General features: G+C 41.7%; 1 protein-coding gene across 1 annotated transcript; it reads left to right on the top strand.

Moving 5' to 3' along the window:
- Window positions 1–9575: 9575 nt before the first annotated feature.
- Window positions 9576–11052, top strand: ZBTB43 (zinc finger and BTB domain containing 43; the record flags this gene model as incomplete). Its single annotated transcript, XM_084236571.1, has 1 exon — window positions 9576–11052. Exon 1 carries the CDS (start codon window positions 9649–9651, stop codon window positions 11050–11052), a length of 1404 nt encoding a protein of 467 aa, XP_084092697.1. The 5' UTR covers window positions 9576–9648.
- Between the last annotated feature and the right edge of the window lie 1690 nt (window positions 11053–12742).

Genomic DNA, 12742 nt, shown 5'->3' with positions numbered 1-12742 from the left:
ACCAGAACAAGTGTTTTGAGTTTAAATCTCAACTTCACCTCTTGTCAGTTGCATGTCCTGAAGCAAGTAGTTTATCCTATTTCCTGTCCCATACAGTTGGAATAAGAAATGCTTACCAGTGGATTGCTCAGGGGCATTACATGATAGAATATATGAGGGGCTTTGCATCGATTATGGTGCAATACACATTTAATAGATAGTGGAAGCTGTTGTCACTCCTGCTACTGATGACTTGTTCCTAGTTACTCAGGAAACTTCAGTGGAATTGTTGGGTTACATGGTAACTGTTTAACTTTTGGGGAAGCTGCCAAACTGTTTTAAAAAGTGGCTGTGCCATTTGACGTTCCCACCAGCAATTTATAAAGGTTCTGATCTATCCCTATCCTTGCCCACAATTGTTTCTGTCTGTCTTATTTATCATCGCATTCCTAGTGGATGAGCGGTAACACCCCTTGTAGTTTTGATTTGTATTGAGCATTCTTTTGTGCTCATTTGTATGTCTTTGGAGAAATGTCTTTTTAGATCCTTTGCCCATTTTTTCAGTTGAGTTTATTTTAATTTTAAGAGGTCATTATGTTTATATATATAATCTATAATTGGATACAAATCACTTATCAGTTGTATGATTTGTGCATGTGTTTTCTCCTATCCTGCCAGTTATCGTTTCACTTTCTTGATAGTTTTTCACTTTCTCAATAGTATTATTTTGTACCTTGTACTATTGAATTTTTCATCTACTCATTAAGTCCCTTTCTTCCTCATCAGCTTTCCCTGCTGTCCATACTCACTGTTCGTTTCATTGCCTCAAACGCCGATGATACTTGCTGAAATTTTATAATTGACCTCTACCGAGTACTTGCTCCTCCTTTAATTCCATCAACAGATTATCCTATCTGCACATATGTCACAGCGCCTCTCACTCAGGATTCTTAGCACTGCCCCCGGTTAAAGCTCAAGCTGGCCCTTCCCAGGGTAGTTGCCGGCCTCCTCTCCCTCCGACCCCGTCCTGTCACGTGTAGGAGAAGGCACGGGTAATGATTTGTCACCAGCGATAGTCTAGATGATTAAGTTATTTGGAAATAGTTTAATCCTATTGAGGCTTGTTTTGAAGTTTTGATTGAAATGATCAGAACTGCATTTTGTCTGGTGCCTATTTGTCCCCAATATTGAGGCAAAAATTCTGAATACTCTACATTTTCTACTTAGGGAAGTTTTTTGTTTATTATTTGATTGGATATCCCTCTCCGTTCATTTTATTCTTTCTCTCAAAGACACGGCTTAGCTCTATGTTCATCTCTAATCTCTGCTCTCCTCTGCTCTTATCTTCCCTCCTGCTGTGTTCATAGTTTTATTCTCTTCCTGCCTCTTGGTGGAAGTTCCCCAGAGCACCTCCCATCTCATTGCAGCACTTTCTGCATTGCAGTTCTACTTACCATCTATCTAAATTTCTGCTCTTACTAGTTTCCTTATATCATGTCTTTTGTTTCAGCTCTTTTTAAAAAATATTCTCATTTTTACCTCCTCTTTATATTTCTTTATAGAGAATATTTTTTTATAAGTTTGTGGAAAACATTGCTTTAGAAGTGCCGTATTCTTTATTTCTTGTTATTTCTTGTTATTTTAGAATACTTACCAACTGAATTTATTCTTTAGAGGGAAACACTCTGTCCAGGTCTGAAATTTTGCTTCTTTGGGGGTGGATTGTTCTGTGTTCCTTCATTGAGTCCCTGGATGCTATTAGAATCAACATTTTGCTCTTTCACTGGAAGACAGACTGAATTGTATTACCAAGAGGGGTTAGCCTGAGTAGTGTGGCTAGAGCTGCAGGCTGGGTGGTTGGGCTTGGGAGCTTGGGCTCTGTGCGCTTTCTTCTGTGTTGGGGACATTGTGATACTCGTGGCCTACTTTTTTGTCTCTGGTGTAGCTGGCAAATGATGAGCTGTACCTTTACCTCCTTCCTGGGACAATTGAGCCCCATTCTCTCATGTCAAATGTTTTAAAAATACTTCTTTGGAGGCAGAATGCAGTCTTTGGTATCTCAGTGCAGCCACTTTTGAATGTTGGGGTGCTTTTATCAAACTTTGTCTTGAGTAACAGGTTCGTATGTTTTCTTTTTCTTGCCTCTGGACAATGACAACCTTGATCGTTTTAGAAGTCATTTCCCCACAGTCTCGCATGTGTAGTATGAGTATATGGTTTTATGTTGTTGGCCGTGGGTGGTTTTTTTTTTTTTTTTTTTTAATAATATCATGTTTGTTTTTAAGTGAGTTAATTGCTTACATGGACAATTGAAACAGCAGTTGCATTCTTAATATAGGTCACAACTGCCTTTGAGTTTCTGAATATTGCTTATATAATAGAAAAACTTGTAGCAAAGGTTTAGGCTTTGCATGTTACTACAGTCAGGGAACATGTAGAAATGACACGCTCGCCCAAAGTTAAGGGCAGAGATCAAGTACATATTAATTACAAAAGATAAAATTGCATCATTTCCCCTGGTTTTTTAATATTGTGGCGAAAGGTACATATTCAGTTTGCCATTTTCAAGTGTGAGTGTCATTACTTATATTAACAATGTTGAGTGACCAACACTGCTTTCTATTTCTAAAAGTTCGGCTTTGCCCCGAACAGAAACTCTACCCATGAGGCAGTCATGCTGCATCACCCCACTCCTCCTTGGTAACCTCTGATCTACTCGCTGTCTCTGACTTTGCCTGTTTTGTGTATTTCAGACAAGTGGAATTGTACATTTGTCCTTTTATGTCTGACTTATTAAATGTTCAGTATAATGTTTTAACATGTTGTCAGTGGTTGACGTCGTGTAATGTGGCGGGAGACTGCTGGGTGACTGTGTCTAGCTGTGTTTTGCTGGTCCGCCAGCACTTAGGTTTGTTTCCACCTTCTGACTGTTCAGTGAATAATGTAATGCTGCTGTGAGTATTTGCATAAAGGCATCTGCTTGTGTTTCTGTTTTGGGGGGATATTCCTAGGGGTGGAATTGGTGGGTCACTTGGTAATTTTCCCTTTAATTTTATGAGGAAACACCAAACTTGTCTAAAACAGCTGAATTGTTTCTCCCTCCCCTCTAACAGCATATAGGGATTTCAGTTTCTCCACATTGCTGTCAGCACTTGTTATAGCCTGGGTTTTGGGGAGTGTGTGTTTCTTGTTGTTTTTCTATTGGTAGGTGAGAAGTGGTATTGTGTGGGTTTGATGTGAATTTTCCTAATAGTTAATGATGTTGAGCATCTTTACATGTGCTTACTGGCTATTCTATCTTTTTTGAAGAAATGTCTATTCATATCTTTGACCCATTGATATATCTATATATATATTTATGTATTTTTGTTTTGAATTATAGGAGTTCTTCATATATAATACATGTTAGACTCCTGCATATGTGATTTGCAAATAATTTCTCCCATTCTGTGGGTTGTCATTTCACTCCATTGACAGTGCCCTTTGCACAGACATTTTTTTTTTTATAGAGGCATGCTTTATTTATTTATTTATTTATTTGTTTTGTTTATACATGCACTGGGTACAGTCAGAAGCGCGGGAGGGTGAGAGAATTCACCAGAGCCAGAGCGGGGAGCAGAGCAGGCAGAAGGACCGAAGTACACTGCTGAGGGGAGCAGCGGGCAGCAGGAGAGGTCTGCGCGCCATGTGGGACCCTCCTGTGGTGGCCGGGGAGCAGCCGGGGATCGAACCGGCGCTGCAGAGGCCGCGGGCAGCTTCGCAACCCAGCACTCAACCGCTGCGCCACCGGGGAGGCCCTGCACAGACATTTTTAATTTTAGTGAAGTTCAGTAGTCCAATCCACAGCTTTGTTCAGTTATAAATCAGGCATGTCAGCTTAATTCTGTCCATAACCCCCAGCCATCCCACTCAGGAAAGCTGGTTCATGGCATGTTGGGACGTGTAGTCCAAGGAGGCTCCATGTCCATGGGGATGAGGAAAATGGCACCTCCCCTTCACAGAGGTATATCTGTAAAACTCCTATATTATATAGTACTCTGATCTCTCTCATGCATGTGTATTCTCTAATCCTTTTTCTTACTGTAAAGTCTGTAGTAGCATTTCTGATTTTTAATTGTAGTAGTTTGAGTCTTTTTTTTTCCCCCTTAGTTTGATTTCATTGAGCTTCCTCCCTCCCCCCAATGTTTTTCTGTTCTCTGTATTGGTTATCTCTTCTGTGAGTTTTATTTTCTTCCTTCTGGTAACTTTGAATTTGTGTTTGTTTTTTTTTCCTGTGTCCTTAAAATTATAGTTAGGTTATTGATTTGAGATCTTTTTTTTTTTTTAATGGAGTTATTTACATGTACTGATACCCTTAAGTATTGATTTTGCTGCATTCCATAAGTTTTGTTATGTTGTGTTTTCATTTTAATTCATGTCAAGGTATTTTCTAATTGCTCTTATAAACTACTTCTTTGATCTGTTGCTAAAGAGTGTGTTTGATTTTCCATAATTGTTTTCCTTATGTTTGATTTCTAGTTTCATTCTGTTGTGGTCAGAAAAAAATACTTGGTGTGGTTTCACTCTTTATAAACTTATTTAAGACTTGTTTTTTGTTCTAATATACCTTTTAACCATAATTTATTTATTTATAATGTCCAAGTCATCTATTTCCTTATAGATCTTCTATTTGGTTTTTCTCTCTTATTGAAAGTGAAATATTGAAATCTGCAGCTGATACTATAGATCTGTTACTTCATTTCTGTCCATTTTTGTTTCTCATATATATTTCTCTTCTTAGGTGCATAGGTGTTTATAATTGTTATATCATTTTTTTTTTGTTTTTAATACACTACTGAGGGGAGCAGCGGGCTCAGCAGGAGAGGTCTGCACGCCATGTGGGACCCTTGCCGACGGCTAGGGATTGAACCGGTGCTGCAGAGGCTGTGGGCAGCTTTGCAGCCCAGAGCTCAACCGCTGCGCCACCAGGGGATGCCCTGTTATATCATCTTGATAGGCCAAACCTTTTATCAAATATAATGTCCTTCTTTGTTCTTGTAATCTTTCTTAATTAAAATATACTTTGATGATAATTTAGCCACTGCCAGCTCTCTAGGTTACTCTTTGTATAAAATATCTTTTCTATCATTTTACTTTAAACCCTGTGCCTTTGTATTTAAAGTGAGCCTGTTATAAACAACATGGAGACAAATTATGCCTTTTTTTAAAAAAAAGATTCATTTATTTATTTATACAAGCACTGGGTACAGTCAGAAGCGCGAGAGGGTGAAAGAATTCACCAGAACCAGAGCTGGGAACAGAGCAGGCAGACTGACGAAATACACTGGTGAGGGGAGCAGCGGGCGCAGCAGGAGAGGCCTGTTGTGCCATGTGGGACCCTCCCTGGCAGCCAGAGATCGAATCGGTGCTGCAGCGGCTGCGGGCAGCTTCGCAGCCCAGCGCTCAACTGCTGCGCCACCAGGGGAGGCCCAACAAATTATGCTTTTTAATCCATTCTGTTAGTCTGCTTTCTAGATATTTGATTCATTTAATTTACTTTTTTATAAATTTAAACTCATTTACATTTAAAGTAATTACTGATAAGAAATAGTTTGCTTCTGACATTTAGCTATTTTCTGTGTTTTTATTTTTTTTCATTTTCTCCATGACTGCCTTTTAAAAATACTTACTAGATTTTTGATATATCTTTTTGATTCCCTTCTTTCTTTTCATTTTTGCTTTTAGTTACTTTCCTAGTAGTTACCTTGAGGTTTACAGTAACATCTTAAACTTATAACAACGTAGCTTGGCTAATTCAGACTCAGTTTCAATAATACATGAATACTTTGCTGTTAAACATCTTTATCCCTCCCCCTTCATATTCTTATTGTCACAGATAATATAGATTTATAATTATTGTTGTATGCATTTGCCTTTTAAAATCATGTAGGAAAAAAAGAGGCGTTGTAAACCAAAAGTGTTAATGTAATTATTGACTTTTATAATTACCTGAGGAGTCGGGGGTGGGGGGCATAGCTGGTTTGTGTATACTGCTCTCTTAGCAAGTTCAGCAAACTTTGCCTTATTTGCTAAAGTGTCTGATCAGATCCTAGAGTTTTGAAATAACTGATTTTTGACCATTCATGTGTTAAAGATGGGTTTCTCAATTAATTTGAAAAAAGGATATGACCAATAATTACAGGGGGGAATGACCAGTAAACATGAATGACCAGTAAACATCAGTGTCATTCATAATTAAAGAAGTGTTGATCAAAACAATAGTGACTCCCAGATTATTCACTTAGGAGGTTTGCACACTTCTTTTCCCTATTTGATGATGTCCAGTGTTGATAGGTTGTGGGAGTGTAATTTGGTACAACCTTTCTGAAAAGTAGTCTGTTAATAAATATCACAATGTTAAATGCACAGCCCTTTAATCCAACAATTCCACTGATGGAGATTACCCTATAGATAACTTCAAAGATAGGTCAAGGCAGATATGCACAGATGTCCATTGTGTTCATAATTTTAAAACCTGAACTGTTGAAATTCTGCATAAGAAGAGAACTCCAATTATGGTCAGTCCATATAGCAGGAGGTACATAACCTTTAAACAGAATGAATTAGCTCTTTTTATACTAAAGTGAAATCTTGGGGGCCTCCCGGGTGGCACAGGGGTTAAAGTCTCAGAGCTATCAAACAGAGTTCAGCCACTATAACATGAGTTTGATCCCCAGCCAGGGAGCTGGCCCACATGGCACAGCAGACGTCTCCTGTCTTGCCACTGCTCCCCTCAGCAGTGTATTTCAGTAGATCTACCTATTCTGCTCCCCACTCTGTCTCTGGTGAATCCTCTCACCTCCTCTCCACCCCCACATCTCTGGCCTACACCCCAGTTCTTGTATGTCTAAATAAATAAAAATAAATCTTTAAAAAAAAATAGTGACATCTTAGTCCACTCAAGATAGTATCACAAAGTACCATACACTGGGTGGTTGATAAACAACAAATTTATTTCTTAGATTTCTAGAAACTGGAAAGTCCAAGGTCAGGGGACTGGCAGATTCAGTGCCTGATGAGGGTCTGCTTCGTGGTTCATAGGCAACCATGTTTTTGCTGTGTCCTCACATGACCAAAGGAGAAGGGAATTCTCTGGCCTCTCTTTTATATAGACCTTTAATTGCCCTTGTGCTCTCATGACCGAATCATCTCCTAAAGACCCTCATCTCCAAATAACAATCAATTTGGGGGAATATTCAACATAAGAATTTCGGGGACATAATCAATGTGGAGCTTGTGGGAAGTTCTGCATAATACATTAGTGACAACAGTTTAAGTGCAGAATAAAATGTAGGTAATAAACCCATGAGGGTAGGGATTTCTATTTTATATATGCACAGAAAACTTTCTGGAAATATATACAGTAGTTTGTTAAGGGTGTGTTCCTTCGGGGCGGGGGATAGGAATAAATATTTTTAACAACTTTCTGTAAATTTTTTTTCATATATTATTTCCTCCACCTCTTTTAAAAAATGGCTAAAAGCAAAATTTAACAGTCATGAGCTCCAGCAGAGAATCGTTTTACCCAGATGTAGTTCTCAGAATTTTCATGCCTCAAGTTAATACATTTATATAGTTCACTTTTCCTTTTGAAATTGCAAATACATACATAGCTTGCTTCCTGGTCTATTTCTGTTTTAAATTTTTTTTAAAGATTTATTTACTTATGCATACAAGAGCTGGGGTACAGGCCAGAGATGCGGGGAGTGAGAGGATTCACCAGAGACAGAGCGGGGAACAGAACAGGCAGATTGACCGAAATACACTGCTGAGGGGAGCAGTGGGGAGACAGGAGAGGTCTGCTGTGCCATGTGGGTTGCTCCCTGGCCGGCCGGGGATCAAACTCATGTTGCAGAGACTGCGGATTGCTTCATAGTGCGGTGCTTCACCCGTTGCACCACCAGGGAGGCCCTATTTTTGTTTTAAATTTTTATGAAATGTGTTGAGAGGTATCAAAAGGGCTTCCCTAGTGGTGCAGCGGTTGAGCGCTGGGTTGCGAAGCTGCCTGCAGCCTCTGCAGCGCCAGTTCGATCCCCGGCTGCTCCCCGGCCACTGGAGGAGGGTCCCACATGGCACGCAGACCTCTCCTGCCGCCCGCTGCTCCCCTCAGCAGTGTACTTCGGTCCTTCTGCCTGCTCTGCTTCCCGCTCTGGCTCTGGTGAATTCTCTCACCCTCCCGCGCTTCTGACTGTACCTAGTGCTTGTATAAACAAACAAACAAATAAATAAATCTTTAAAAAAAAAAAAGAGGTATCAACAAGTTAATACATCGTTCTAAAAACATTGTCATAAACCTCTTAAAATTATTAATGACTAATCTGGTTTTTTTTCATCTTAGAAGAAGCCAAGTGGTGTGATAAGAAAAATGGCACAGGTTTTGGAGCCATAGAGACGTAGATTCAAATCCCAACTTAATAAAAACTAACTTTTCATGCTGGGAAAGTTACTTCAAATAGTTAACTTGAGAATACCTAACCCTGCTTTTGTAGAGCCCTGAAGATAAGTGAAGAAAGGTGTGTAGTTCCCGCGTCCAGTTGCTACTCAAGAAACGTTGGCTTCTCCTCTTGGTGTTCCTCCCAGTCTCTTAGACATGACTTTCAATTGTTGTTCATTCTGTCTGTTTCTCTTGTCTCATGCTTGGAAAACTGGTGCTTAGCAGTGTTTGAATGTAGTATCAGAACCAGGTGACAAGAAACAGGATAGATCTGTGGGCTCTCTAGTTTGTTTTTATTTACCGGGGAATACTGGGACATGAGCAGGATCTCTAGTTCATGTCCCTGGCTGCTGGTGTGGGCAGCTTTGTCTAATACTTGACTTGCCCCACAAAATACAGTAATAGCACAGGCTCTTATTCTTTTTCAGACTTCTCTTCAGATTGAGTTCAGTAAAAAGGGCAAAATTTACTCTATCCCTTTTGGTCTACAACTTTTTAAACAGTCTGGGGACTACTGCAAGGAATCCCTCACCTTACCATTTGGTTCAGCTTCACATGACCCGACGTTCCCGAAGGCTGAGGTTCTGAGAGCAGCTTGAGAGACCCACGCTGTTCATGGGCCCGAGGGGTGCTGAAGGACCAGAGGCTCCGAGTTTTGGCCCCACCACTTCAGCCCCGTTATACCTAACTCTCGCCGGATTCTACCCTGCCTGTTTCCTTCAGTTCCTTGAAGTTGTCAAGTTAATTCCTGCTTCCTGCTTTTACTTCTTTCAGAATTCCATCCTCACTTCCTCACCCCAGCTTGGCAAATGTGAATCCAAGGCAGAATTTAAATTTCTCTCGTTTTAAGTGTCATGTTTGTTTTGAGTAAGAATATTTACTCTGTTTTACCTAGGGGATTTGCATAGTTTAAAAATCTAATCTCTCTGGATTCTGTTCTCTTACTCAGACACAGGCAGAATTGAGAGTTCATACCATGAAGAGGGGTGTGAGGTCCTACTTGGGCATACTCTTCCTTGTGCGCCTTGCTCTGGGAAATGACCCTTCTCCCCACCAGGGCCTCCAGGCAAGGCAACCTAATGTGTGTAATGCTGGGTCTTTTCTTCGTTTTCTTAGTGATCAATTTGTTTCTCTTTAGGCTAGAATTTGTAATAATTTTTCTTTCTCTTGTAGCACTGAGTAAGATTTGTGATGAAATGGAGCCTGGAACAAACTCTTTTCGAGTAGAATTTCCTGATTTTTCCAGCACCATTCTGCAAAAACTGAACCAGCAGCGCCAGCAAGGACAATTATGTGATGTTTCCATTGTTGTCCAGGGCCACATTTTCCGGGCACACAAAGCTGTTCTTGCTGCCAGCTCACCCTACTTTTGTGACCAGGTACTCCTGAAGAACAGCAGGAGGATTGTTTTGCCTGATGTGATGAACCCAAGAGTGTTTGAGAACATTCTCCTCTCTAGTTACACAGGACGTCTGGTAATGCCTGCTCCAGAAATTGTTAGTTACTTAACAGCAGCAAGCTTCCTCCAGATGTGGCACGTGGTAGACAAATGCACTGAGGTTTTGGAGGGAAACCCTACAGTCCTTTGTCAGAAGCTAAATCATGGCAGTGACCACCAGTCTCCAAGCAGCAGTAGTTACAATGGCCTGGTAGAAAGCTTTGAGCTGGGCTCTGGAGGCCATGCTGACTTCCCCAAAGCCCAGGAACTGAGGGACGGAGAGAATGAAGAGGAGAGCACCAAAGATGAGCTGTCCTCTCAGCTCACTGAGCACGAATACCTTCCCAGCAACTCCTCCACGGAGCACGACCGGCTGAGCACTGAAATGGCGAGCCAGGACGGGGAGGAAGGGGCCAGCGACAGCGCTGAGTTCCACTACACCCGGCCCATGTACAGCAAGCCCAGCATAATGGCGCACAAGCGCTGGGTCCATGTGAAGCCCGAGCGCTTTGAACAGGCGTGCGAGGGCATGGACGTCCATGCACCCTACGACGAGCACCAGGTCACCGAGTCTGTCAACACCATGCAGACAGAGCACACGGTGCAGCCCTCGGGAGTGGAAGAAGACTTCCACATTGGGGAAAAAAAAGTGGAAGCAGAGTTTGATGAACAGGCTGACGAAAGCAATTATGATGAGCAGGTAGATTTCTATGGCTCTTCCATGGAGGAGTTTTCTGGAGAGAGGTCAGATGGGAATTTAATTGGGCACAGACAGGAAGCGGCCCTAGCAGCTGGCTATAGTGAGAATATTGAAATGGTAACAGGGATTAAAGAAGAAACTTCCCACTTAGGATTCTCGGCCACCGACAAGCTGTATCCTTGTCAGTGTGGGAAAAGTTTCACTCACAAGAGTCAGAGAGATCGACACATGAGCATGCACCTCGGTCTTCGGCCTTACGGCTGTGGTGTCTGTGGTAAGAAATTCAAAATGAAGCATCATCTCGTGGGCCACATGAAAATTCACACGGGCATAAAGCCCTATGAGTGTAATATCTGCGCAAAGAGATTTATGTGGAGGGACAGTTTCCACAGGCATGTGACTTCTTGTACCAAGTCCTACGAAGCTGCAAAGGCTGAGCAGAATACGACTGAGGCTAACTAAAAATAGGATCTGGCCCTTGAGTGGCAGGCACAAAAATAAACTATGGTAATTATGCAAATCTGGGCACAGATGATGCGTGCTACTTGCTATTATAAGAGAAGCTTTAAAAAAAGGAAGATATTTCTGAAAGACCAGCTCTAAGTAGGCCAATTAAAAAAATCTAATTCCTCAAATTGATATGTTCCAGTCCAGGCCTGGAGTGTGTAATGGGGCTAAGTTAACCTACCTCCCAGCTGGTGAGGTAAACCGCAGGGCCCAGGGTGATGGAGGCAGGTGGACTTGGTCTAGAGATGCCTGCACTTGGGAATGAACTCCAGGCTACCAGTCCTACTTCGGTGGCAGCAGTTTTCCATCACTGGTTATTACAAGGTCATGTTGAAATTTTACTTCGCCCTTACTACAGATACTTAGGTGGTGTGGATTTATTTTGGTAGCTGCTTCACTGAATGAAATGCTACTTACTTAAAAGCTGCAAATAATGTGATCCCTCTGATGCGAAATTAACAGAGCTCTCTTCCCTGGTTTTATTCTTTCTAAAGGGTATTTCAGCTCAAACTATGGAGAGACTGAGGGTGACGTCCTAAGTATGAAGCAAATACTTCGGTACAAGCTTCAGTTCTGTAAGATGCCACTGTCACAATGTGTTTCAGACTCTTGAGAAGACAAAGTTTTGTATTTTAGTACTAACATTTAGTTTGAACAATTATCTAATTGTAATTCTCTAGGGTGCCAGAGATAGGTATTTCTAACTCACCCGCTGTCCCCAATCCTGTTCACTTGTAGCATGCGCAGTGAGGTTTGCTCGGGGCTAGGCGTGTCTGGCCCGCTGTGACCGACACGGTCCTGTTGGCTGCCCTGGCCATCGCTCTGCGCCAGGGAGTGGTGTTTCCCATAGAAGGCGGTGTTTCCCAGCTAGTGGGAAGGAGCCAGAAGGCCGGCCGAGGGATACCTGTGCACTTGAGCTAACAGAGGGCCACCGTGACTCTCTGCCAGAGAATACTGAGCGCCAGGTTATACTTGAGGAAAAAACTGCCTCCAAAAAGAGGAGTCTTGACAATACACTGGTGGGGGAGATACTTTTTAAGAGGGTGACACTGAACTCACACTGCTAGTTCCCTGGGCGCGCCCGAATGGGTTTTAAAAAGGGGGAAGGAGGAGCCCTCATTTTAGAAGGTAGTCTGCAGGTTCCTGCTCCCCAGTTACAGCTAATGCTGCGTAAGTTTACAAGTCCCCAGAGCGTTACCAACCAGAAAACAAGCAAAGCAGCTATTCCGAGACCTTTTCTGCTGATCAGTCAGATGTTGTAGGTTTAAAAAAAAAAAAAAGTGTATATTCAGGACACTTTGAAGCTGTGTAATGTACCTGAAATTATCCCCAGGGTAGGACAGGGTGCTACTATTATGTCAACTTTTTCGTAAACTTACTGGTCTGTTACTTATGAAGTAGTAACTTTTTTCCTTAAAATAAAAGTAACTTTTCTTGGATTTGGGGTGAAATTTTGTTTTAAAAGTTTAGCTTTGCTCTCATGTGATGGGCATTGTTGGCCCGGGCCTGCGATCCTCCAGTTCCTGCCCGACAAGGTGTACTTGCTGAGCCGACAAACTGTCTGGAAGGAGGAAGCAAGTACTTATTTACCAGTTAACTCTTGTAATCAAGATTACAAAACAGGGATCTGTTCATTAACACTGTA

This window comes from Talpa europaea (assembly GCF_964194135.1).
Source record: "Talpa europaea genome assembly, chromosome: 7".
Classification (NCBI taxonomy): domain Eukaryota; kingdom Metazoa; phylum Chordata; class Mammalia; order Eulipotyphla; family Talpidae; genus Talpa; species Talpa europaea.
This window is presented reverse-complemented; position numbering and strand designations above follow the sequence as displayed.